This window comes from Pezoporus occidentalis, unplaced genomic scaffold (genome assembly GCF_034315485.1).
Source record: "Pezoporus occidentalis ecotype Australia unplaced genomic scaffold, CSIRO_AGI_Poc_V1 ctg179, whole genome shotgun sequence".
In the NCBI taxonomy this organism is placed as follows: domain Eukaryota; kingdom Metazoa; phylum Chordata; class Aves; order Psittaciformes; family Psittacidae; genus Pezoporus; species Pezoporus occidentalis.
In genome coordinates, this window is record NW_026913629.1 from 408,953 (window position 1) to 433,111 (window position 24,159).

Consider the following 24,159-nt stretch of genomic DNA (forward strand, 5'->3'; position numbering starts at 1 on the left):
GTCCTCTGGGTGGTGGGGTTTGTCCCACTTTGTGCCAGTGAACTCCTGGAAGACCAGCACATGTAGGGAATGGTCCTTTCCACTGGGACACCACAGGGGTGACTGGGAGGTGAAGGAGATCCCTTCTGATGCCGGGATCTTTGCTTTCCTCCTGGAGCAGGGATTTAGGTTGCCAAGCTTCCGGCAAGCTGCTCACGTGGCTCAAGTCTCCCACCCGCTGAAGCTTTGGCTTCTCCCTTCCCACCTCTAGGTCCTGGAGCTCCTGAGGGTGGCCTGGAAGCGCCGCCTCATTTTCACAGTGGGCACCTCCAGCACCACGGGCGAGAGCAACACCGTGGTATGGAATGAGATCCACCACAAGACTGAGATGGACACAAACCTCAGTGGCCACGGCTACCCAGACCCCAACTACCTGGACAACGTGCTGGCAGAGCTGGCTGCACAAGGTGTCACTGAGGACTGCCTGAGACAATGAACTGGGGGGGGGGGGGGGGACGACACACACACGACCTGGCTGTGCCACCTCGTGCACTTATTCCTGTTGCCTTAAGTTCCTGCCCGTCCCACTGAGCAATAACTGCACTGCAGGAGCTCTGCCGGCTCCTGCGGTCTCCTTTTGGGCTGAGGGAAGGGTATTTTTGTAGAAACTGCACTTGTGTCTCTGTGTGGGGTGGATGGGGACAGCCAGGATGGGCTGGGGCAATGGGCATGAGGTGATGGAGCCCCTTGTGAAGGCAGGAGCTCACCCTGGTGCTGGCTGGGGACAGGGTGGGGATAGGGGAGCATCTTGCTCCCGTTAAACCACCTGGAAAGCAAATAATGGCCTCCCTTGCTCACAGCAGCTCCCTGTCCATGGGGCACCTCTGAGGGTGAAGCCTCCTGCCCCTGTGCCAGCTCGGTTGTAATAAAACACTTCATTTCCACAGCCAGCCCTTGCTTTCCCTTCAAGCTACCTGGGGGCTTGGGCTGCCTCCCCTCTTGGTGGCTCTCTAGGGGACCAGGCTGCTCCCTGGATCCGGGGACACTCAATCCAGCCAGGGGAAAGGGGGGAAAGCTCAGCCCTGCTGGGGCAGGGTTTGGATGCAGGGAGGAGGCTGCTGTGCTTTGTGTGCTGCAGGGGCTGCTGGTGCCACCATGTGGTGACGGCCCCCTTCCTCTGCTGCCGTGGCAGGGAGGAAAGAGGGATGGCAGGGATGCTTTCCAGCAGGAGCACGCTCCTGCACCGTCAGCTCTGGCTATTCCAAAGGGGATGTTGCCCCAGTCCTGGTGGCTTTGCTGCGTGTTGTCCCCTGGTAGCTGGAGCATATCTAAGAGCTGTTTCTGGCCACCAGCCCCACATCAAATCCCTTTGGCACATCAGAGGCCTTGGTGCATTTGCCATCTTGCCCGCTTCATGGGAGAGCAGGGATGTGGTGGTGCTTCATGGTAGCTCTGTCTTGTCCTCCTGCAACCAGCATGTCCTGGTCATGCCGATACAAAACCAAGGGGGGTCTGGAGCTGTCAAGGGCTGGGTCTGTCCCTGTTGTTCATCTTGTACTTGCAGTCTCCTGCTTCCCCTCTGTCAAAAGGCTTTAGGGAGAAAACCCTCAGCCCTCTGGTGCAGTTCAGGGATGCTGCAAGGACGGAAGCTCCTGGAGCAGCAGGTGGGTGCCTGCGTGCTGCTGCTCTCTGCCCCAATGGGCTCTGCCTGCTCCTCTCCTGCCCTGATTGCGGAAGGGAGAGGTTTCGAGTGCAGACTTCAGCTTTTTTTCCACCCTCAGCTCCAAACTGCAGTGGAAACAGAGCAGAGCTTGCTCAGCCCTGCACAGAGCCAGAATTTCCTGCTCCCTGTGCCCAGGGCAGCTCCTGCAGGTGCTGCGGTGTGAATCAGCTGGAGCCTCCCTGCTGCTGGGCTGGTCGGGCTCTGCTGCTGTCACGATAGGAGTGAGGCATCTCCTAAAGCCCTTCCCATGTCCAGGGTGCTCTTAGACCCTCTGATGAGGGGGTACAAGTGGTGAAAGGGTGGAAAGCAGCAGAGCCCAGGGACCATGGTGGGGAGATGCTTCAGAGCTGGTCCCTGCTGTACCCTGGGGCAGCATCTGGTAGAAGAAGATTCCAGGGCCCCTGTGCCTTGGAGCTGGAGGGGACAGAGCCTGAATCAAGTGCTTCTAATGCTACCAGACAAGTCTGACTGTGCTGGGTGTGAGCCAAGCCTTGACCCCACAGGAATGCTGGTACCAGCACTGAAACTGTGACTCACGGTCCCCCTGCGTCACACCCGGAGAGCAACAGGGGGGACCAAGGGGGCAGATTGGGGCTGGCACATCCCCATGGGCATCTGCTGCCAGAGGGGACCTTGAGGCAGGAAGATGGGGAATGAGGCAGGGATTGGAAGAGGGAGGAGGGATGAGGGCTGCAGCTGGATGCTGTAATCTTTGGATGCCCCATTTCCACTTAATCCGAAGGCTTTGTCCCAGCCCCTTTGGGAAGGCGGGGGAATCCCTTCCCACACAGCCACTGCCCTTGGCAAACACCAGAGAAGGAGCACTTACACCCTCTGCAATGGGAGCAAGTGGGGGGAGAATGGGGAGGGCTCTGGGCCAGCCCCATTGCAGGGTCACAGGTCCTGTCCCGGGGGATCAAGGTGCTCTTCCCCAGCACTGGATGGAAGGGGCAGTGTCAGTGTGGGGTGCCCCTGGCACAGGGTGGGACAGCTCAGCCCTGCACATGGGTGGGTTGGGTGAGCTCAGGGTGTGATGGCTCCCGAGCACTCCCTTGCCCTTGGCCAAGGCTGCCTGCACCCGGAGCCAGCAGGCACATCCCTCATGCTCAATGGGCAGGAGGCATGCACAGGGTGCCAGGGCTCGGTGTGGGAGCAGGGCCACTGCTACGGCTGCATCTATGGCCACAACCATCCTTGAACACGGCTCCGGTGCCTCCTTCCTACCTCTGTTTCTCTTTGAAATAGAATCACAGAATGGGTTGGGTTGGAAAGGAACTTTAAAGCTCATCCAGTTCCAACCCCTGCCATGGGCATGGACACCTCACCCTAAACCATGGCACCCAAGGCTCTGCCCAACCTGGCCTTGAACACTGCCAGGGATGGAGCATTCACCACTTCTCTGGGCACCCTGTGCCAGGGCCTCAGCACCCTCACAGGGAAGAACTTGCTCCTTATCTCCAACCTAAACTTCCCCTATTCCAGTTTGAACCCATCACCCCTTGTCCTATCACTACAGTCCCTGATGAAGATCCTTCCCCAGCATCCTTGTAGTCCCCTTCAGACACTGGAAGCTGCTCTCAGGTCTTCATCAGCTTCTCTTCTCTAGCCCCAGTTTTCTCAGCCTGGCTCCGTATAGGAGCTGCTGCAGCCCCTGAGCATCCTCCTCTGGACTTGCTCCATCAGCTCCATGTCCTTATGCTGGAAGCACCAGAACTGCACACAATGCAGGCAGGATCTCACATCGTTGCCTCTGCCCCCCACCCTCACAGCGCTCCCTGGTGCCTCGGCTCCGGTGTCCATTGGGATGGCTCCGGAGGGGTTTGGTCCCCGCTGACCCGGGTGGTGCAACCGTTTCCCCTTTGCCGCGGGGTCCGGTGGGGCCGGCAGAGCTGGTGCAGGAATGCTGCTGCGCTGGGAGGGCCCAGCTCCGGGGGCAGCTCATCCCCTCCACACCGGGACACAGCGAGCAGAGCTGGGACCACGCCATGGAGCTGCTGCTGCTGGTGCTGGTGCTGGCTGGGACGGGCACAGCCACGGGCCTGGGTGACTGCTGCGGGGACAGGGGCTCGGAGGGCTTCAAGGGTTCCCTATGGGTCTGTGTGCCGGGGAGGGGGTTATGGGCTGGGCACGGCTGGGGATGCTCATGAGGATGCAGGATGGGGTCAGCACTTGCTCAGCGCCCGCTCCCGCAGCCCTGCTGCCCTACGTGCCCCACGTACCCACCGCGGCCCTGCCGGGGAAGCTCACGGCCACCACCTTCGCTCTGGAGAGACCCTGCTGCATCTTCGACCACGAGGCCAACGCTCCCGATGCCGTGTGGCTGGTGGTGGCGTTCGCCAACGGTGAGTCCCGCTGCACCAGCACGCGCTCCCTCCCCATGGGGATACAGGGACCCTCACCCCCATGGGTGCTGTGCAGCCTCGGGTGCCTTCAGGAACCCCCCGTCCCGTGCTGACGTGCCCCTGTACGAGCGGCTGCCCACGGCGCACTCCTACATGACGCTGGAGACCCCAGTCCATGCCTTCGCCTGCTCAGCACCGAGCCCAGCCCCACTGCGCGTTGGGGGGGACACAGCATGCGAGGGACAGGAGCCCTGCAATGGGCCCCTGCCCTCCCCCGGGCCATACAGGTGAGGCTGGCAGGATGGGACCCCTAAATCCCACCCCGGGTAATTCCAGACTGGATTCAGGGGGTTGCAACTGGATGAACTTAAGGTCCCTTCCACCCCAAACCATCCTGTGATTCCATGATTCTATGTGCACATCCCACCCCTGGTGTCACCACCGCTCCCATCCCACAGGGTGAAGTTCCTGGTGATGGGCTGCCACGGCCCCAGAGCAGAGACAAGGTGGTCTGAGCCCATCCTCCTTCGCAGAGGTACCAGTGGCACTGCTGCCCCACAGCATCAGCCCTATGCCATCACCCCAAAGCTTGTCCCTCCCCTTCCCATCGCACCATCCCTGTTACCCCTCATCCCATCTCTTTCCAGCCAGCAGCCTGAGCACCATCGACCCCGTGCCCCTGCACCGCAGCAGCGCCGTGGTGGTCATCACCTCCATCCTCGCCAGCCTGGGGGCCGTGCTGGCCGCCGCGGTGCTCGGTGCCGTGGGGTACGGGTCTGGATGGGGACATGTCCATGGGGATCCCGAGGGGACACCCCCTCCTCAGCCCCATCAGCAGAGAGATGGGGTTAACCTTTAAAGAGCCTTGATTTACTTGAACTGGGGGGGGGGGCTGCCATAGCTTGCTGAGGAGAAAGGGCCCCCGGCTGATGGTTGGAGTTGGGGGGAGCCAGCACAGCCCCCCAGACCCCAATTGACACCTCTGCTCCTCTCTCCTGCAGCGCCAAGGCGTGGGGGTCCCTGCACCGCCGGGATTCAGGAACCAGCACCCACAGATCCTACAGGACCCATCACATCCCCCCAGCGCTATCCCGGCCCCCCGGATGCCGCTGCAGCCCCCCGGGGCTGTGCTGCTTTGCCCCCCGGCCCCCTGCTCCGTGTCCTGCCGAGTAAACTCTCACTTCACACCCGCATTGCCTCCTCCTCTGTGGCCAAGGGAGGATGCTTCGGGGCGCCGGGTCCCCCCAAAACCCACCCGTGGGCGGGGTTGGTGGCACTTGGTATTGGGGTGGGGGGGGTGCTGTGTCACTCGTGCCGTGAGCGCGGCTGTTCTCAGCTCGCCCGCCGCGGGCGCTCACATCCAGGGGATGCTCCCTGGGGAAACGGGCTGGACCAGTTCGCCACGGGGCTGTGGCCAGCGCTGGAATGCGGGTGGTTGGGGCCGCAGGCGGGTCTGGTGGGGACACGGAGCTCACCCGCCCGCATTGCCGCCCTCGGCACCCAGGAGCCCGCACGATGCTCCCGCTGCTCCTCCTGCTCCTGGTGCCGGCCCGCGGGCAGGGTGAGTCGGACAGCGGGGATGGGATGGGATGGGATGGGATGGGATGGGATGGGATGGGATGGGATGGGATGGGATGGGATGGGATGGGATGGGGCGGAGCGGAGCGGAGCAGGATCGGGTCCTCAGTCTCCTGCTTGCAGGGGTCCCCTGTGCACAGCACCAGGATCCCCGCTGGACCCGGAGGTGCGGAGCAGCTGATGCCCCCCTATTCTGGGTGCCACCTCCAGTGTCCCTGGTGCCACCTGGGGTCTGCCCAGTGTGGGGTACTCTGGGGGGGGGAGGGGTGTCTTTGCTCCCTCTTTTCATGTGTCTGAGCCCAAAATGAGGGGGGGGGGGGGGGGCACTGTCGGGTTCAAAGGGGCAGCTCCCTCTGTCCCTGTGCCCCTGTGAGGGCCCGCACCCTGCGCTGCACCCACCCGCCTTGCCTCCTCCCGCAGACCCGAAGCTGTACACCCCGGCCCTGTCCAACCTGGCCCTGGGGGGGCTCACGACCGCCTCCACCTTCGTGCTGGACCAGCCCCGCTGCGCCTTCCCCGACTCGCTGAGCGACGCCGTCATCTGGCTGGTGGTGGCCGACCCGCAGGGTGCGCAGGGGTCCTGGGGGTGCGCGCAGGGCTCCTCCCGTGCACCCCGCGGTCCCTCCTCATCCCATCCCCATCCCTGCAGGCGTACTCAGCTTCAACAACACCCTGGAGCCGGGGTCCCAGGCCAGGGCGTACCAGCTCTTCCCGGGCAGCACCTCTGCCTACATGACCCTCAACACCACCCTCCTCAACTACCCGTGCCCCAAAGCCGATGGGGAGATCGCGGTGCTGCGCGTCGGCAGCGAGACCAGCTGCCAAAGGGATAACACCAGACCCACCTGCAACGGCCCCCTGCCCGGCCCCGGGCCGTACCGGTATACCCATCCCCATAGCCTGCTCATGGGGGCTGCTGGCAGCCCTCTGAATCACATCCACCCTCCCATCCCATCCCAGGGTGAAGTTTGTCGCCTGGGATAACTCCGGTCCTGTGGCTGAGACAAAGTGGTCAGAGCCTATCCCCCTGAGGACAGGTACCAGGGGGTTCATCCTGCCCCTTGCACCCATCCCACATCCCTCGGGTTGGGGGGCACAGGGTGGCCCGGGGGGGGGGGGGGAGGCTGGATGCTGAGCACCAGCATCTCGGGGTTCAGCTCTCCTGCGAGCAGCGGGGGGAAACTGAGGCAAGGGCACTGCCTGATGGCACCGTGCGAGGGCACATCGTGTCTGCACGGTGCAGTCGCACACCGGTTGCCCACAAACACACCGGGGTGCGCATCCTGCTCCCTCCCCAGCCACGCCATGGAACAACATCCCCCGGGCGGACCGCGGGCACAGCGCTGCCATGATCGCCCTCACCTCCATCCTCACCATCCTCTTCGCCGCCCTGCTGGCCGGCCTGGTGGCCATGCTGGTGTGCTGGGGGTGAGTGTCACCCCCGGGTCCCATCAGGAGCCGCGATGGGTGCTGGCATGTCACAGGGTGACACCGGCACCCCCTTTCCCCCCCATAGCTCGGATACCTGCGGTGTCAGCAGCACCTTCAGCAAGCCTGAGGCAGTGACGGTGCAGCGGTACAACACACACCACGTCTATGACCACCCCCCCGCCCGGCTCTGAGCCCCCCGCCGCGGCCCCAAGCTCCTCCCCGGTGCCGGTGGCACGATGCCCGCTGCCTCCGGGGCACTGCCGGAGCTGCGCTGGAGCCGGGCATTAAAGGCCTTTCCGCATGCTTTGTGCCCAGCCTCTGCCTCCTGTGTGTGGTTCCTACCCCCCGCAGCCCCATCCCAATGTGCCCCTGCAGGGCTCTGAGCCCCGTCGCTGGGTGCGGCCCGGCTGCCCCCAGGGCAGGATGTGCCCGGAGATGCTCTGGAGTGGAAGAAGCATTTTCACACCCAGCTTGGGGAATGTGGAGTCACCTCCACCCGCTTTGGATGGGGCAATTCCCCTGCGGGGTGAGGTAGAGAGGGGGGATCCTGACCCCCAGCAGCCCTGCTGCTGGGGTGAGAGGCACCGAAATGCCCCCAGGAGTGTGTGTGGGGGTGGGTATAAAGGGTGTTTGTCCCCATTCACCTTCACCCCACAGTGATTTCTCCCTTCCCCAAACCCAGACGAAGGGCTCCTTCATCCAGAGCCGGCCCAATCCTTCCAGGGCTCTGCTGGTGTTCCCCCGCCAGCAGCGAGATGGCAAGAGGGGACTGGCAGCGGGGCCTGATTCTGCACCACGGTCGGGGGGGTCTGATCCTGTAACTGGGAGCTGTGAGGTCCTCATCCAGCGTTCCTGATCCTGCGACAGGCTCTGGGACCCTGATCCTACAGCCTGGGCAGGATGAGACCCTCGAGTGCTGAGGACAAGTGGAGCAGAGAACCGTACCCCCCTTTAAGTGGACTCAGGGTGGGTGTGCATATACATATACACATCACATACATATACACATCACACACATATACACATCACACACATATACACACACAACACACACATATACACACCACACACATATAGACATCACACACATATACACATCACACACATACACATCACACACATATACACATCACATACGTATACACATCACATATATATACACATCACACACATACACACCACATACATATACACATCCCATACATACACGCACCACGTACACATATTGCCCCCCCCTGTACTTTCCCCGTGGGCTCCTAGCAAAGGGCAACACCACATTTACACCGGCCCCACTGACAGGGGACAGCCCCCCTCAGGCTCCTTGACACCGGTGAGACGGGTGTTTGAGCTCCGGGTATGGGGCGGGCTGGGGGGACCCTGTTTGCCGGTGACACCGTCCCTTGGCTGTGCCGCGGCCGGGATCCGCAGGAGTTAATCCCGGCTTTGGTGCCTTTCCTTGGCTGCGCTCCACGGAGGCCGCTCCTGGCAGCGCAGCGCGGGGGGGCCGGGTTGCTAACACCCGTCCGGGGCAGCGGGAGGGAGCTCCGTAAGGGCGCTATGACCATGGAGCCCGGGTAAAGGTGTGTTGCCCTTTGTGCGGAGCCTGAGGGAAATACGGGGGGAGTAATGTATGTGTGTGGTGTGTATGTGTGTATATGTGTGTGTGTGTGTGTGTGATGTGTATGTGTGTATATGTGTGTGTGTGTGTGTGTGTGTGTGATGTGTATGTGTGTGATGTGTGTGTGATGTGTATATGTGTGTGATGTGTATATGTATGTTGTGCGCATATGTATGTGATGTGTATGTGTATGTGTATATGTATGTGCTGTGTATAGGTGTGTGATGTGTGTATGTGTGTGATGTGTATGTGTGTGTGATGTGTATGTGTGTGATGTGTGTATGTGTGTGATGTGTATGTGTGTGTGATGTGTATATGTGTGATGTGTATACGTGTGTGATGTGTATATGTATGTTGTGTGCATATGTATGTGATGTGTATATGTATGTGATGTGTATATGTATGTGTATGTGTATATGTATGTGATGTGTATATGTATGTGATGTGTATATGTATGTGTATGTGTATATGTATGTGTATGTGTATATGTATGTGATGTGTATGTGTATATGTATGTGATGTGTATATGTATATGCACACCCACCCTGAGTCAAAGTCGGTTCTCTGCCCTGCTTGTCCTCAGCACTAGATGTCTCATCCTGCTGGAGGTGGTACATGTGGCCCTGACATGTGGCCCTGGCACCCGGGGGGAGATGTGAGCGATGGCGGCAGGGGTCCTTGTCCCTTGTTCCACGTGCGGGGGAAGCAGAGGAGCAGCGCCGCAGCACGGGGCAGCGCGTCCCCATCGTGTCCCTGTAGCGTCCCCGTGGTGTCCCTATGGTGTCACTGCGGTGTTCAGGCATAAATGCCAAGGACCAGCGGTGTCCGCCAGCACGGCGCTGAGTCCCAGCGCTGGTCTTGCAGATGGGGTTCCCCACCTCCCCTTCTCTATCGATGGCACCAGTACCCCCGAAATGCCACCAGCTCCTCCGGGGGTGCTGCAGCCGTTGGGAGGGGGGCACGGAGGGCCAGGGATTAAATAAATAAGAAAGGGTCAAAAGCCAGAACAAGGTGGGTTTGGGGCACGGGGAGCGGCCGGGGGGTGCAGCCCCGGGTTCATTGGGTGCGGGGGGCAGCAGGAACCCAGTGTGGGGCCGTCCTTAACTCCCGGCCCGAGGGGGGCTCCGGGCTGAGCCCCCGGGGCTGCACCGGCCGGTGCCCGAGGGCTGAGCGGGACCGAGGGGCTGCGGGGGGACCCCGGCACAGCGCGGGAACCCCCCCTGTCAAGCCCCGCCCACAACACCGAAGCCACGCCCATTATCCCCACTCACTCCCAATCGGGACGGGGGGGTACTCGTTGAGCCACGCCCCTTATCCCGCCCCGCACTCTGATTGGCTGCCGGCTGCGCCGGCCCGCACATGGGCGAGGGGCTGGGGGAGCCGCGGGTTCGAGGCTGCGCTCGGCTCAGTCGCGCTCCGCTGCCCGCCCGCCATGGCCCGGCGCAGCGCGCTCTCCATCCGCATCGTGGAGGGCAAGAACCTGCCCGCTAAGGACATGTGAGTGCCTCTGGGGGGGAGCATGCCCTGGAGGGACCCCTCCTGCCGCGGGGCGTCCCCGCAACAGGTCCCTGTGCTTTGGGAGCGCCCTCAGAGTTGCCCCCCAGCAGTGCATCGGGGTTCCCCCCTCCCCCAGGGTGGCTTTGTGGGGTCCCCCCTGCTTTGGGGGCTTCTTCAGAATGGCTGCGGGTCCCCACAGCAGTGATTGTGCTCTGGGGGGTCTCTAGGATGGCTTTGGGGTGTTCACACAGCAATGGGGTTTCTCCTCGGGGTGGCTTTGGGGCTGCTTTGCATTGGGGGCTCTGCCTAGGATAGCTTTGTGTGCCCCCAGCAGTGCTTTGGGGCACTTCAGGAGCGCTGTGATATCCCCCCTGATTTGGAGGTGCCCTCTGGGGTGGCTTTGAGGTCCCTTCCCAGGAGCACCCAGTGCTGTGTGTGGTGTCCCAAGCAGTACTGCCTCTTTGGGGGGCTCCCCTTGTGCTGCCCTGGGGCAGGGCTGTCCCCACCACGCACCCCACTACCTGCAGTTGAGTCCTTTGCAGGGACCCCAAAAGGAGCTGGGAGGACCCTGGCTCCATTCCTCCCCCTGGCTGAAGCCTGGCTGTGGTCCGGGGGGGGATCTGCTGGCAGCCCCTTGGGTCCGGCTTTCCCTCCACGTATCCCAGCATTATCCTCATCACTCTGACCCTTATGTGGTAGGATGTGGGCACAGTGTTGGGGTGGGATTGAGGGGCAGATCAAGACAACAGGAGGCTGTTGAGGAGCACTCAGCAGCCGGGCAGGGTTCAGGGCTCCCGGAAAAGCAGCAAAAATCCCTGCAGCCGTCATGGAAAAAGAGGATAAACAAGGAACGAAACATGACTTTTGTTTTATTTCCTTTCTTTTTTTAAATCCCGTGTGTCAGAGCCTGGTTTTTAAATCCCTTTGGCGCAGCTCCCTGCGGGCAGGCTCCGCTTTAGAGGGCGTTATGGGGTTTAGGAGCCTGTTGCCGCTGTGCAATAACGCCCTGAGCGGAGCTTTCCGGACCGGTGCCTCTGGGACGTGGCTTTGGGCAGGGAGAGGGAAACCCGAGCGCCGGATCCGGGCAGGATCACCCGCTGCCGCCTGACCTTGGCCGCCGTCCCCCTCCCCGCCGATGGGAGCCGGTTCCTTGGCTCCGTCCTGGCACCGCCTTTGGGATCACCGCTGCTTTCCCAGCGGGAATCCCTCTGCGCGTGTTTGCAGGTCGGAAGCTCCCGTGGGTCATGGGGCACCCCCAAACCCTTGTGGGGCACCCCCCCAGCTCCTGCAGGGTTCAGCACAGGGAGCCACAAGGGCAGGATTTGGGTGCTGTTGCTGTGATTTGTGACTGTCCCTGCTCCAAGGAGCTGTGCCACCACCACCAGCAGCATCCCTGAGACTGCGGTGGGGCTCAGTGCCACGCTCCCCGCTGGCTGTGCCCATGGGTCTCCCATCTCCCCCTGCTACCAAAGGGCTGCTGGTTGGTTTTGCGTTCCACGCCAGCGCCTGGCCTGTGCCGTGCAGCCATGAAACCATGAAACTGCCCATAAAGAGGCAGGAAACCTGCTCCTGCTGCTGCCAAACTCCAGTGCCAGAATCTAGGCAGGAGGGAAGAGCTACAGCAGCTCCTGCTCAGCCCTGGGTGCCTTCTACCCCTGTGTCGTCCCCCTCAGGATGCAGTGGGAGCATCAGCTCCCTCCCAGCTGAGTGCTTCACAATCCTTTCCCTGCATCTCCGTTGCAGGAAAGCAAGGGAAATAACCCGATCTGATTGTATTTTATTGCCCCCCATTCCCAAGGGCCGGACAAAGCAGCACCACTGCACCAGTGGATGCTTAATCACAGATTCAATCCTCAGCCCCCAGTGCTGGGGTGGATGACAGCGGGGATCACACACACGTTTCTTCCCTTCCCCCCCTTATTCATACTGTACTGTGAAGCTTTAAACTTCAATCTTCATTTCCTCTTTTTAAAGCCCAGCCTTCCCCTTTCCACATGGCTCATGGCACCCCCGGTCCCACACGACATGGAGCAGCCCATGTGCTGGAACACCCCCGTGTTAGGGACAAGGCTTTCCTGCTGTCAGCATCAAGCAGCTCCCATCTGAAGCCTGCCCTGTGTTGCTGGGCAAGGCTCGGGCAGGCAGATGTTCCCTTTCTGCCTGCCTGCTCCTTGCCCGCCCCATGGTTTGCATAAGGCAGGAAATGTCAGCGACAGGCTCGAGTTAATGACGCCTCATCCCCTGCTGTCATTAAAATCCTCTGCAGAGGGTGGCTGGAGCAGAGCTGCTCTTGGCAACCTGCCTGCATCATGCGTGGACCAAGATGATGGAGCTGCCTGGGGATGGAGATGCTAGTGTGGTACCCGGGATGCACAGCACAAAGAACCTCCCTGCACCCGTGTGTGGGAGGGCACAAAGCACCCCAAACCCTTTCAATACCTTAAATTCCTTTAATTCCCCCCCCCCCCCCCCCCAGCAGTTGGCTCTCAGCCTCCCTGGTTTTGGGATGGGGACATCACCCTGTGCTTGCGGTCCCTGCCTGCAGCCCAGTCACCTCGTTTCTGATGCTCTGGGGCAATAAGCTGTAAAGCAGTGATTTCTCTTTCAGCAGCAGCGCTCAGGAGCGATGGTTCATGATGTCCCCAGGGAGGAAGTGGGGTCAGAGCATCGTGGTGGCTGCCAACAGCACACGCTGCCTGCCCTTCGCACCCTCTGCATCCCTGGGGATGTCCTCATCCTTACAGAGGTGTCAGGGTTCCGGGTGTAACCTGGGGCTGCCGTGGCCTCTCTCCAAGTGTGTTCAATGGGGCTGCGGGTTTCTGGAGCCGCTTCGGGGAAAGGGTGGGTTTGTTTGTTCTTGGCCTTCCCGTCTGGCAGAGGAAAGCCTCTGCTGGCTGCCAGCGGGATGTGGTGGCCGGACACGCTCAGGGATGTGTTCTATGGGCTGGGAGCAAAGCAGGGTCACCACGTGCTACAGCTCTGGCCAAATCCACCTGCTGAAGCCTTTGCCTTTGGGGTGCCTCTGTACCCCATCACCCCACAGTCCCTGCAAGGGGCACTTGTGAGGCCCCCCATCTATCTGCAGGGTGGTTTGCAAGGGCTGAAGGCTTTGGTTGTCCATCACCATGCAAGCCCCATGGGGTTGGGGTGTGGGGCCGGGGCCAGGGCCGTGGCTGGTGGCCCTGACAGAGCCATGCCCTGTCCTTCCAGCACAGGGAGCAGTGACCCGTACTGCATCGTGAAGATCGATGATGAGGCCATCATCAGGTGAGTGGCTCCATGGCCCTGACTGGTCCTCAGATGGGCTGGCACACACTGCTCCTGTGGGTTCTTCCAGCCACCCTGCTGCAGGCCTATTATTATCATCATCATCATGATGACTATTATTATATTTTATTACTATTATATTATTATTAATATTAGTATTATAATAATATAACTGATTACTATTATTCCTCAATACAGATGTGGTGCTTAAGGGCATGGTTTAGTGGTGAACTTGGCAGTGCTGGGTTCACAGTTGGACTTGATGATCTTAGAGGTCTTTTCCTCTAAATGATTCTATGAGTCTATGAATTAACCCCAGACACAGCTCACAGCCTTGTCCCATGTCATGCCAGCCCACAGCCACAGAACAGTGACAGGGAGCCATCCCCTGCCCCACCTGAGGGTTCAGATCTGTGGGTGCTGCCCCCAGCTCTGTGTCCTGGGCAGCTCATAGGGCTGGGGAAGTGGGGGACACCTCAGTGAGGAACCCCCATCCCCTCCATCAGTGGTGCCACCTGCCCCACAGGACTGCCACGGTGTGGAAGACGCTGTCCCCGTTCTGGGGGGAGGAATACGAGGTGCACCTCCAGCCCACCTTTCACAGCATCTCCATCTACGTCATGGATGAGGATGCACTCAGGTAAGGGCAGGTTGGCTGTGGGACGTTGGTGGCTTTGGCTGCCTGCCTGCGTGCTCAACCCCATTGTAGACACCAGAGAATCCACACCCGGCCATGCTGGCTTGGGCTTTGGGACGCAAAGGGGTGAAGTTGTTTTCACAGCTGGCAGCAAAGGGTGGCAGAGGTGCTCCATGGGGACAGACTCACTGTGGTGTCTCCATTCCATTCCATTCCTGATCCCACACCATGTCCTGCTCCTGGCTTTGGTTCTCTAGCCGCGATGATGTTATCGGGAAGGTCTGCATCACCCGGGACATGCTGGCGGAGCACCCCAAGGGTAAGGTGATGGGGGATCAGTAGGGACCCATTTCCCACCCCTGTGATGAGCAGGACCGCAGGGTCCCCTCAGTGGTCCCCCATGAGGGTCCCCCTTTCCCGCAGGATACAGCGGCTGGATGAGCCTCAGCGAGGTGGACCCCGATGAGGAGGTGCAGGGGGAGATCCACCTGCGGGTGGAGGTGGTGGGGGGCCCGGGCCGGCGGCTGCGCTGCGCTGTGCTGGAGGCCAGGTGAGGAGGGGACGGGGACAGGGCCCGTGTGTGCAGTGGGGATGTGTCCGTGACTTGGTTTCCCCATTGGAATCAGGGTGTTCTCAGGTACCCGCCCTTGGGTGCAGAGCATCCTCTACCCAATGGGGACCCTGGGGCAGGATCCACCTCATCTGTAGGGTGTGCATCTGCAGATAGAATCATGGAATGGTTTGGGTTGGAAGGGACCTTAAAGCTCATCCAGCTCCAACCCCTGCCACAGGCAGGGACACCTTCCACTAGAGCAGCTTGCTCCAAGCCCCTGTGTCCAACATGCCAGGGATGGGGCAGCCACAGCTTCTTTGGGCAACCCGTTCCATTGCCTCTTGATGCTGGGGAACCGAGGAGGACAGTGGGTGCCCATAGTGAAGTTGCTGGTAAATTCCCCCTCTTCTCGGCAGGGATTTGGCCAGGAAGGACCGGAATGGTGCCTCTGACCCCTTTGTCCGCTTGCGCTACAACGGGAAGACACAGGAGAGCACGGTGAGTACAACTTCAGCTGGCAAAACCATCCCACTGGGAAGCCCCAGCGTTCCCGAGGGTTGTTGGATGGGGATGGGGATGAAGCCATTGCCTTTGCAGGTGGTGAAGAGGTCCTGCTACCCGCGCTGGAACGAGACCTTCGAGTTCGAGCTGGCCGAGCCCACCGGGGAGAAGCTGTGCGTGGAGGTGTGGGACTGGGACCTGGTGGGCAAGAACGACTTCCTGGGCAAGGTGAGCTCTGAGCCCATCCCTGCTGCCCACCCAGTGACAGGGACCCATCCCTGCCCCGTGCGTGCGCTCAGAGCTGCGGGTGCTGCTGCAGGTGGTGTTCGGGGTGCAGGGGCTGGCGGAGGCCGGGCAGGATGAAGGCTGGTTCAGGCTGCGGCCGGATGCGTCCAAGGCGAGGGAGGACGGGTGAGTGTGGGCACAGGGGTGCTGGGGTGCTCCCGGTGCCGTGGGGGGGGGGTGAGGAGGGGCTGTTCTGGGCAGCAGCATCGCTTTGGAGGGCAGCTCCTGGGTGTGCTGTGGTCTGGGATGGGGGCAAGTGCAGGGCAGCCCCACCTGTGTGCCCTGGGCTGTTGGGCCATGTCCTGCTTGGTGAAGTACTTCAGCCTGCCTACCTACCCAGCTACCTTTGTATCTATCTACCTACCCACCTGTCCATCTACCCACCTACTCACCTATCTATCTATCTACCAATCTACACTTATATATCTACCCACCCACCTATCTATCTACCCACCTACTCACCTATCTATCTACCAATCTACACTTATGTATCTACCCACCCACCTATCTATCTACCCATCTACCCACCCACCTATCTATGTATCTACCCACCTATCTACCCATCTACCCATCCATCTACCCATCTACTCACCTACCCATCTACTCACCTACCCGTCTATTCACCTACCCGTCTACCCACCCACCCATCTACCCACCCGTCTACCCACCCACCTATTTATGTATCTACCCATCTACCCACCTATCTATGTATCTACCCATCTACCCACCTATCTATCTACCCATCTACCCACCTATCTATGTATCTACCCATCTACCCACCTATCTATGTATCTACCCATCTACCCACCTATCTACGCACCTATCTGCCCACCTACCCATCTACCCACCCATCTACCCACCTACCCATCTACCCACCTACCCACCTATCTACCCATCTACCCGTCTACCCACCTATGTATCTACCCATCTACCCACCTATCTACCCACCTACCCATCTACCCACCTATCTATCTACCCATCTACCCACCTATCTACCCACCCACCCACCTATCTACCCACCTACCCATCTACCCACCCACCTACCTATGTATCTACCCATTTACCCACCTGTCTATCTACCCACCTACCTATGTATTTACCTACCTACCTGCCCATCCCTCCCTCCACCCCGTGCCCCCGCAGGCGCCGAGGCAGCCTGGGCTCGCTGCAGCTGCAGGTGAGGCTGCGGGATGAGACGGTGCTGCCCTCGCACTGCTACCGGCCGCTGGTCCAGCTCCTGTGCCAGGAGGTGAAGTCGGGGCTCCAGGTGAGGGTCCACGCAAAGCACCCGGTGTCCCCCAGCTCCGGTGTGCCCCTGCCCATGGCATCGCGGTGCCTGTCCCCACCAGGATGGCCAAGTGCATCTGGTCACCCTCCTGGATGAAACCACCACAGCCGAGTGCCGGCAGGAGGTCGCCGTCAGCTTGGTCAAACTCTTCCTGGGCCAAGGGCTGGCCAAGGAGCTCCTGGACCTGCTCTTCGAGTTGGAGCTGGCCAAGCCCTGTAAGGCGGGAGCAGGAAGCGGATCTTGAGGCTTCCAACCATCTCCTGGGGCTGCAAAACCTCAGCGTGGTGATTTTTGGGGGTGCTGGTTGAGGTTCATGTACTCCGGGGTGGGGGGGGGCATCCCTTGGGTCCATCCCAAGCAGCTCCTGGGCTGAGGTTGGTGGAGGAGCAAGTGGTCTGGGGTTAGGGAATCCCCATGGAAACGGCTGGGGCTGGAAGGCGCAGCCCATAGAAGTAACCCCATGTTGTAGCTGCCTTGGGGGGTGACCTGTGGCTGTCCCCCAGGCCGCAGACCCTCTCCTGTTTTGCAGGCGAGCCCAACACTTTGTTCCGGAGCAACTCCCTGGCTTCCAAGTCGATGGAGTCCTTCCTCAAGGTGCCACAGTGCCTGAAACCTGGCTCTGGGCTGTCCCCACTGGGGCCAGCTCCCAGTGCTGCTGGGAGGGCTGGTGGGGCTGTGCCTGTTCTCTGCATGGGAGGTTGGAGATCATCCCCTGGCTCACCCTTACCAGGGACTGTGGAGGTGGTGGTGCCAAACCTGTGGCCGTGCCCCCCATTAGCATCCCTGCGTGGTCCCTCTGCAGGTGACGGGGCTGCCGTACCTGCACGCTGTGCTGGGCCCCACCATCAACCGCGTGTTCGAGGAGAAGAAGCACGTGGAGCTGGACCCCGGCAAGGTGGAGACCAAAGATGTTGGGTAAGGGGTGCATGGGGCCATGGGGCAGGGGGGGACCCTGGCCATGGGGTGGTGACAATGGCGGTGCCCGCAGGTGCTCGGGGCTGCACCGGGTGCAGACGGAGGGCGAAGTGATCGAGCAGGGCCGCCAGCACCTCCAGTCCTACCTGGAGGAGCTGCTGGATGCCATCGTCAGGTCGGCTCCCATGTGTCCCCCCGTTATCCGTGCTGCGTTCCGGCTGCTCTTCCAGCGCGTCGGGGAGCGCTTCCCACAGCACCAGGTTGGGCTGGGGTTGAACAGGGGCAGTCCCCAGCTCTGGTTGATGGGGTCCCTATTGGGCATGGGGCAGCCCACAAGGGGGACAGTGGGGCTGTGCTGGACCAAATAGCAAGGATCTGAAGGGGGGCTACAATGGTGCTGGGGAGGGGCCCTTCATCAGGGACTGTAATGATAGGACAAGGGGTGACGGGTTCAAACTGAGATGGGGGGATTAGGTTGGATATAAGGAAGAAGTCAGGGTTAGCTGTGGCTGCCCCATCCCTGGCAGTGTTCAAGGCCAGGTTGGATGGGGCTTGGAGCAAGCTGCTCTAGTGGAAGGTGTCCCTGTCCATGGCAGGGGCTGGAGCTGGATGAGCTTTAAGGTCCCTTCATCCCAAACCATTCCATGACTCCATGTCCCTCAATGGTCCATGCGCTGCCGGGGCTGTCCTGTGCTGGGACAGACCCCCCCCCCCCCCCCACCCTTGTTGGCTGCAGCACATCAAGTTCGTGGCCGTCACCAGCTTCCTTTGCCTCCGCTTCTTCTCTCCGGCCATCATGACCCCTAAGCTGTTCCACCTGCGGGATGCTCACGCTGATGCTCGCACCAGCCGCACGCTGCTGCTGCTGGCCAAGGTGGGATGGGGGGCACACGGAGGGGGGTGGTACTGTTGCCCTGCTTCCCATTGGGAAGTGCTGTGCGTGCCGCCGGTGACGCTGCCGTCCCGGGGGTCTCCAGGCCATCCAGATGGTGGGCAACATGGAGCCAGCAGCCGGGCGGGCCAAGGAGCCGTGGTTGGCCCCGCTGCTGCCCACCCTGCAGCAGGGCATCGCCCGGATGAAGGGCTTCATCACCCGGTTGGTGGAGATGGAGGACGAGGAGGAGGAAGGTGAGGGGCGGCCGCTGCCCCCCCCCAGCGCGGTGCTGAAGGAGGGGCTGCTCTTTGTGCACAAGACACGGGGCAAGGGGCCGCTGCTGAGCGCTGCATCCAAGAAGCTCCACTTCTGCCTCACTGGGGAGAGCCTCAGCTTCAGCAAGAGCCCTGGAGCCGAGGTAGGGGGGTCCTGGGGGGCGGTGGGGGGGGCAGCGGGAGGGCACTGACCCCCTGTGTGTGTCCCCTCCATCAGCAGAGTGGTGCCATCGCCCTGCCCGACATCCTTGCGGCAGAGAAGGTGGAAGAGAAGAGCTTCGGGAGCTCCCACGTCATGCAGGTGGTTTACGTGGATGCGGGCGGGCAGCAGGAGACGGCTTACCTGCAGTGCAAGGTGGGATGGAGATGGGGGGCGCGCATGGGGGGTGTCACAGCACGGGACCCCCCTTTTCACCCCTAACCACCCCCTGCAGTGCGTGAATGAGCTCAACCAGTGGCTGTCAGCCCTGCGCAAGGCGTGCGGCAACAACCCCCGTGTGCTCCGTGCCTACCACCCCGGCGTCTTCCGCGGGGACAAGTGGAGCTGTTGCCACCAGAGGGACAGGATGGGTACGAGGAGGGGACCCCCGCAATGGTGCTGGTGGGGTCCCCCCATACCCTGACACTGCTGCCCCGCAGGGCCGGGCTGTGACCGGACCCGGCACGGGGTCACCCTGCAGGACTGGAGCGACCCCATGGACCCCGCGGTGGAGGCTCAGCGCCTGTTCCATCACCTCCAGGGGCTGCGGGACACCCTCAGGTGAGCCCCAACCCCGGGGGGACCCCCCTTAAACCCCCCATCTAATGCTAAGGTTCCATCCTTCTCCTCCCTGTATCCCTAGGGAAAAGTACTGGGAGCTGCTGGAGGCCACCCAAAATGGTCCTCAAGGAGAAGGTAGGGTGGTGCTGGGGATGCCATGGTTGGGATGTGCCCTGGGCATTGGGGGCTGTGCTGTTGGGGGTGCAGGGTCTCACTGTGCTCCCCCCTGCAGGTGCCCCCCTGCCCGAGGGGCTGCGCCAGCTCTTTGGGGTTCTGGGGGAGCTGGAGAGCTGCCACCGCCAGGCACAGCCCCCGGCCCCCCCTGCGCCCACCCTGCTGCAGCTGCAGACATGAGGGACCCCCCCCACCCCGTGTCCCTGCTCCTTGGGGTGGCAATAAAGCTCTTTGTACCCTGCAGCCCTGTCCCGGCCCTCTGTGGTGGATGGGGATGGGGACACGGATGGGGCTGGTGGAGGCACTGGTCACATCCCTGCCAGTGTCACTGCTGGTGGTGCCCGTATTGGGACCATCCCTGATGGCATCGCGGGTGTTGGTGCTCCTCAAGGCATCACTGACGACCTCAGTGGTGGCCCCGCTGGTGTCCTTTGTGGTGGCACCAGTTGGGGAATGCCGATGGAGGAGTCAACCCATGGTTTTGCTGCTGATGGCATTGGTGGTGATGTCAGTGCCAGTGCTGACATCAATGCCATTGGTGGTGACATCAGTGTAAGCGGTGGTGACACCAGTGCCATTAGTGGTGACACCAGTGCCATTGGTGGTGACATCAGTGCCAGGGGATGACATCAGTGCCAAGCGATGACATCAATGCCATTGGTGGTGACACCAATGCCAAGGGGTGATATCAATGCCATTGGTGGTGACATCAATGCAAGCAGTGACATCACTGCCAAGCATTGACATCAGTGCCATTGGTGGTGACATCAATGCCAGGTGATGACATCAATGCCATTGGTGGTGACACCAATGCCAAGGGCTGATATCAATGCCATTGGTGGTGACATCAGTGCCAAGCGGTGACACCAATGCCAAGGGCTGATATCAATGCCATTGGTGGTGACATCAGTGCCAAGCGGTGACACCAATGCCAAGGGCTGATATCAATGCCATTGGTGGTGACATCAATGCAAGCAGTGACATCACTGCCAAGCATTGACATCAGTGCCATTGGTGGTGACATCAGTGCCATTGGTGGTGACATCAATGCCAGGTGATGACATCAATGCCATTGGTGGTGACACCAATGCCAAGGGGTGATATCAATGCCATTGGTGGTGACATCAGTGCCAAGCGGTGACACCAATGCCAAGGGGTGATATCAATGCCATTGGTGGTGACATCAATGCAAGCAGTGACATCACTGCCAAGCATTGACATCAGTGCCATTGGCAGTGACATCAATGCCAGGTGATGACATCAATGCCATTGCCACTGACATCAATGCCATTGGTGGTGACACCAACGTCAAGTGCTAACACCACCATTGCCCCTTCTAACGCCACCTCTGCTGCCGCCATCTCCGCTCGTGACGTCACCGCCGACGTCACCGCCGCCGGTCTGCATCATCACGCCGGGCCAATAGCACCGACTCCTCCCGCCCGCCTGGGGGCGCTGCCGCCGCAGCGGGAGCGGGCGGAAGAGGCGGGGCCTAGCGGCGGCGGCGGCGGCGGCATGAACGCGCCTCCGGCCTTCGAGTCCTTCCTCCTCTTCGAGGGCGAGAAGAAGTGAGCGGAGGAGGCGGGGAGCGGCTGTGGCCGGGGCAGCGGCATCGCTTTGGGGCCGCGGGGGTCGGGGGGGGAGGCCCGGGCTCCCCTCCGGGGAGCCCGGGCCTCCCCCCCCGATCCCCGCGGCCCCATAGGCCTTATAGGCCCCGTAGGCCCTATAGGGCCACTGCCTGAGGCGCTTATACTTCCCTGTGTATCCCTTTAGGATCTCCATCAACAAGGACACGAAGGTGCCCAACGCCTGCCTGTTCACCATCAACAAGGAGGACCACACGCTGGGGAACATCATCAAGTCGTGAGGAAATTAGGGGGGGGGAAGGGGGTGTGTTGGGCAAGTCCTCAAAACCACTGGTTTTCAATGAGCTTTTACTAGAAAATGAGCTTTTCGGTGGTGTTTTAACAGAAAATGAACTTTTTTCCTGTGATCTTTTAATAAAAAAAGGATGTTTTCAATGATCTTTTGATGCAAAGTGATCTTTTTCAATTATCTTTTGATATAAACGATCATTTTTTATGATATTTTGATATAAAATGATCATTTTTTATGGTCTTTTAATAGAAAATGAGCTTTTCAGTGGTCTCTTAATAGAAAACGATCATTTTCAATGATATTTTAATAGAAAATTGTATTGTTCAGTGATCTTTGAAAAGAAAATGAGCTTTTCAATGATTTTTTGATACAAAGTGATCTTTGTTAATGATCTTTTGATATAAACAACCATTTTTTCTGATATGTTGATAGAAAATGATAATTTTTTATGGTCTTTTAATAGAAAATGATTTTTTCAATGGTCTCAATATAAAAGGATCGTTTTCAATGATCTTTTGAAATAAAACTTTTTCATTGATCTTTTGGTACAAAATGATTGTTTTCAATGATCTTTTGATACAAAACAATGGGTTTTTATTATCTTTTGATATAGAATGATCATTTTTTATGATCTTTTAATAGAAAATTATCTTTTTCAATGTTTCTTTGCTATAAAAAAGCACTTACATTCGTGCTGTGGGGTTGTTCATTGCTGCTTTCCCATTCCAGGCAGTTACTGAAGGACCCCCAAGTGTTGTTTGCAGGGTACAAGGTCCCGCACCCGCTGGAACACAAGATCATCATCCGTGTCCAAACCACCCCTGACTACAGCCCACAAGAGGCGTTCACCAATGCCATCACAGATCTGATCAGCGAGCTCTCCCTCCTGGAGGAGAGGTTCAGGGTACGTTGGTTTCCTTTGAGCTCCTTGCAGTTCAGAGTGAAACAACAGGAGGGGTACTGCTGATAGTTTAGGTTAACAGCTTCATCACTGCCGTGCAGCACCACAAGGCAAAGGGCTGGGTCCTGCACTTGGGCTGCAACAATTGCCCCATGCAATGCTACAGGCAGGGGAAGAGTGGCTGGAAACTGTTCGTGGGGAAGGATGTGTGGGTGCTGACTGATGGAGCTGAGCATGAGCAGCTTGTGCCCAGGAAGCCACCAGCATCCTGGCCTGTATCGGCACCAGTGTGTCAGTGGGCCAGGGCAGGGATTGTCACCCTGCACTGGGCACTGGTGATGCTGCACCTCGAACCCTGTGTTCAGCTCTGGGCCCCTCACCACAAGAGAGACATTTAGGTGCTGGAGCAGGGCCAGAGAAGGGCAGCGGAGCTGGTGCAGGGCCTGGAGCACAAGTGTGATGGGGAACGGCTGAGGGACCTGGGGGGGTGTCCTGGGTTCCGCAGTCTGGAGAAGAGAGGTCCCTACAAGTGCCTGATAGGAGGATGGAGCCAGGAGGGGCTGGGCTCTGCTCCCAAGGAACAAGGGATGGGACAAGAGGAAACGGCCTCAAGCTGCCCCAGGGCAGGTTTAGATGGAGCTGAGGAACAATTCCTGCCCCAGAGGGTGCTCAGGCATTGGAACAGGCTGCCCAGGGCAGGGCTGCAGTCACCGTCCCTGCAAGTGTTCACACCCCGTGGAGATGAGGCCTCAGTGCCATGGGGCAGTGGTGGCCTTGGCAGTGCTGGGGACCTGTTGGACTTGATTTAAGGTCATCATTTTTTGGTTATCTTAAAGCTCTTTTTCAGCCTGGTTGATTCTATGATTATTTGGCTCCTGTCCTCCTGGCTGTGCTTAAGGGTTATTTGCACATCTGATGGGGGTAACTCCCTAGGTGCCCAACATCGGTTCTCTCAGTCATCTTAATGTAGAAAACAATTTTCCATCCTTCCAAGTGTTTTCTGTGACAGTTTCAGGAAGTTTTGGACCACTTTTCATTGCTTTACTCCGCTGTGCCATTGTATTTATTTAGCCTCTGATTTTTGAGACTTAATCTGCCCAAAAGGCTATTAGCAAAACCAGGGAGGGTATGACTAGGATAATGTCTGTGTTGTGTTCTCTGATGCGCTGGTACAAGGTCACAGTGCACCAAGTCTCTAAATATGGTGTGGTTTTGCTTGAAGTATTATTTCTCTGGATGGGGTAGAGGTTTCCACTGCTGGTTTGTGGTGGGGCTGTGTCTCACAGGAGACTCTTAGGAATGTTTAAACCACCTCCAGCCCAGTAACAGTTCTTGTCTGAGCGTTTGTGTTTGTGTTTTACAGGTTGCCATTAAAGACAAACAGGAAGGAATCGAGTAAAATCACCCTGCTTAGAGCAGGCTCTACTTCCGAGGCAGAACCATGTGGCTGTTTGTTAGGTGAATCATGGATTCAAACTCCCATTCATGGCCAATATTTTCCCCCTTAACCCACTCAGGTTTAAGCAGCAGTGGTGTTTTGAGTTTGTTTTTTTGGTGATATATTTTGCCAAGAGGAGAACTGTCATGTCTGAGCTGATGGATAAGGCATTAAAATGATTTCTACTTTCCCAATTGGAGCCTTAATGCAAATATTTGTGCTGTTGGTGAGGTTGGTGTGAGTGC

General features: G+C 59.3%; 5 protein-coding genes across 11 annotated transcripts in view; all 5 read left to right on the top strand.

Moving 5' to 3' along the window:
• Positions 1–488, top strand: part of DTX2 (deltex E3 ubiquitin ligase 2) — a 36,460-nt gene extending 35,972 nt beyond the window's left edge. For all 6 annotated transcript variants that reach the window (XM_062614887.1, XM_062614890.1, XM_062614891.1 and 3 more), the window contains one exon: positions 251–488. In XM_062614887.1, coding sequence (XP_062470871.1) covers positions 251–475 — 225 coding nt within the window. In that variant the 3' untranslated portion in view covers positions 476–488. The remainder of the gene's footprint in view (positions 1–250) is intronic.
• Positions 489–689: 201 nt separating this feature from the next.
• LOC134161782 (uroplakin-3b-like) lies at positions 690–5,241 on the top strand. Its single transcript, XM_062614961.1, has 7 exons — positions 690–768; positions 1,455–1,643; positions 3,895–4,044; positions 4,121–4,331; positions 4,503–4,579; positions 4,692–4,812; positions 5,046–5,241. Exons 1-7 carry the CDS (start codon positions 690–692, stop codon positions 5,215–5,217), a joined length of 999 nt encoding a protein of 332 aa, XP_062470945.1. The 3' UTR covers positions 5,218–5,241.
• Positions 5,242–5,433: 192 nt separating this feature from the next.
• On the top strand, positions 5,434–7,367 carry LOC134161732 (uroplakin-3b-like protein 1). The gene is made up of 6 exons (XM_062614855.1): positions 5,434–5,605; positions 6,043–6,189; positions 6,272–6,503; positions 6,583–6,659; positions 6,921–7,050; positions 7,139–7,367. The coding sequence occupies exons 1-6, from the start codon at positions 5,470–5,472 to the stop codon at positions 7,242–7,244; spliced, it is 828 nt and encodes a 275-aa protein (XP_062470839.1). The 5' UTR covers positions 5,434–5,469; the 3' UTR covers positions 7,245–7,367.
• A 2,645-nt stretch (positions 7,368–10,012) lies between these two features.
• On the top strand, positions 10,013–19,892 carry RASA4B (RAS p21 protein activator 4B). Of its 2 annotated transcripts, none has more exons than XM_062614893.1 (20): positions 10,013–10,168; positions 13,379–13,435; positions 13,962–14,075; positions 14,330–14,391; positions 14,496–14,622; positions 15,042–15,123; positions 15,223–15,354; positions 15,446–15,537; positions 16,555–16,678; positions 16,761–16,914; positions 17,229–17,293; positions 17,502–17,614; positions 17,688–17,874; positions 18,351–18,488; positions 18,592–18,906; positions 18,981–19,118; positions 19,198–19,333; positions 19,403–19,523; positions 19,606–19,658; positions 19,756–19,892. In XM_062614893.1, the coding sequence occupies exons 1-20, from the start codon at positions 10,104–10,106 to the stop codon at positions 19,875–19,877; spliced, it is 2,397 nt and encodes a 798-aa protein (XP_062470877.1). In that variant the 5' UTR covers positions 10,013–10,103; the 3' UTR covers positions 19,878–19,892. The 2 variants fall into 2 exon arrangements, with proteins under 2 accessions (XP_062470877.1, XP_062470878.1); XM_062614894.1 differs by having other exon boundaries at positions 18,984–19,118.
• Positions 19,893–21,211: 1,319 nt separating this feature from the next.
• POLR2J (RNA polymerase II subunit J) lies at positions 21,212–24,108 on the top strand. Its single transcript, XM_062614906.1, has 4 exons — positions 21,212–21,265; positions 21,471–21,560; positions 22,305–22,479; positions 23,840–24,108. Exons 1-4 carry the CDS (start codon positions 21,213–21,215, stop codon positions 23,873–23,875), a joined length of 354 nt encoding a protein of 117 aa, XP_062470890.1. The 5' UTR covers position 21,212; the 3' UTR covers positions 23,876–24,108.
• Positions 24,109–24,159: the final 51 nt, after the last annotated feature.

Bases quoted from the DNA above. Each gene is read 5' to 3' on its own strand.
- POLR2J (XM_062614906.1), top strand. From the start codon at position 21,213: ATGAACGCGCCTCCGGCCTTCGAGTCCTTCCTCCTCTTCGAGGGCGAG. The intron at 21,266-21,470 runs GTGAGCGGAGGA...GTATCCCTTTAG, and splicing joins CTCTTCGAGGGCGAGAAGAA to GATCTCCATCAACAAGGACA. The intron at 21,561-22,304 runs GTGAGGAAATTA...TTCCCATTCCAG, and splicing joins CTGGGGAACATCATCAAGTC to GCAGTTACTGAAGGACCCCC.
- LOC134161782 (XM_062614961.1), top strand. From the start codon at position 690: ATGGGCTGGGGCAATGGGCATGAGGTGATGGAGCCCCTTGTGAAGGCA. The intron at 769-1,454 runs GTGGGGATAGGG...TCCTGCAACCAG, and splicing joins TGGTGCTGGCTGGGGACAGG to CATGTCCTGGTCATGCCGAT. The intron at 1,644-3,894 runs GTGGGTGCCTGC...CCGCTCCCGCAG, and splicing joins GGAAGCTCCTGGAGCAGCAG to CCCTGCTGCCCTACGTGCCC.
- RASA4B (XM_062614893.1), top strand. From the start codon at position 10,104: ATGGCCCGGCGCAGCGCGCTCTCCATCCGCATCGTGGAGGGCAAGAAC. The intron at 15,355-15,445 runs GTGAGCTCTGAG...GTGCTGCTGCAG, and splicing joins AGAACGACTTCCTGGGCAAG to GTGGTGTTCGGGGTGCAGGG. The intron at 17,615-17,687 runs GTAAGGGGTGCA...CGGTGCCCGCAG, and splicing joins GTGGAGACCAAAGATGTTGG to GTGCTCGGGGCTGCACCGGG.
- LOC134161732 (XM_062614855.1), top strand. From the start codon at position 5,470: ATGCGGGTGGTTGGGGCCGCAGGCGGGTCTGGTGGGGACACGGAGCTC. The intron at 6,190-6,271 runs GTGCGCAGGGGT...CCATCCCTGCAG, and splicing joins GGTGGTGGCCGACCCGCAGG to GCGTACTCAGCTTCAACAAC. The intron at 6,660-6,920 runs GTACCAGGGGGT...CTCCCTCCCCAG, and splicing joins GCCTATCCCCCTGAGGACAG to CCACGCCATGGAACAACATC.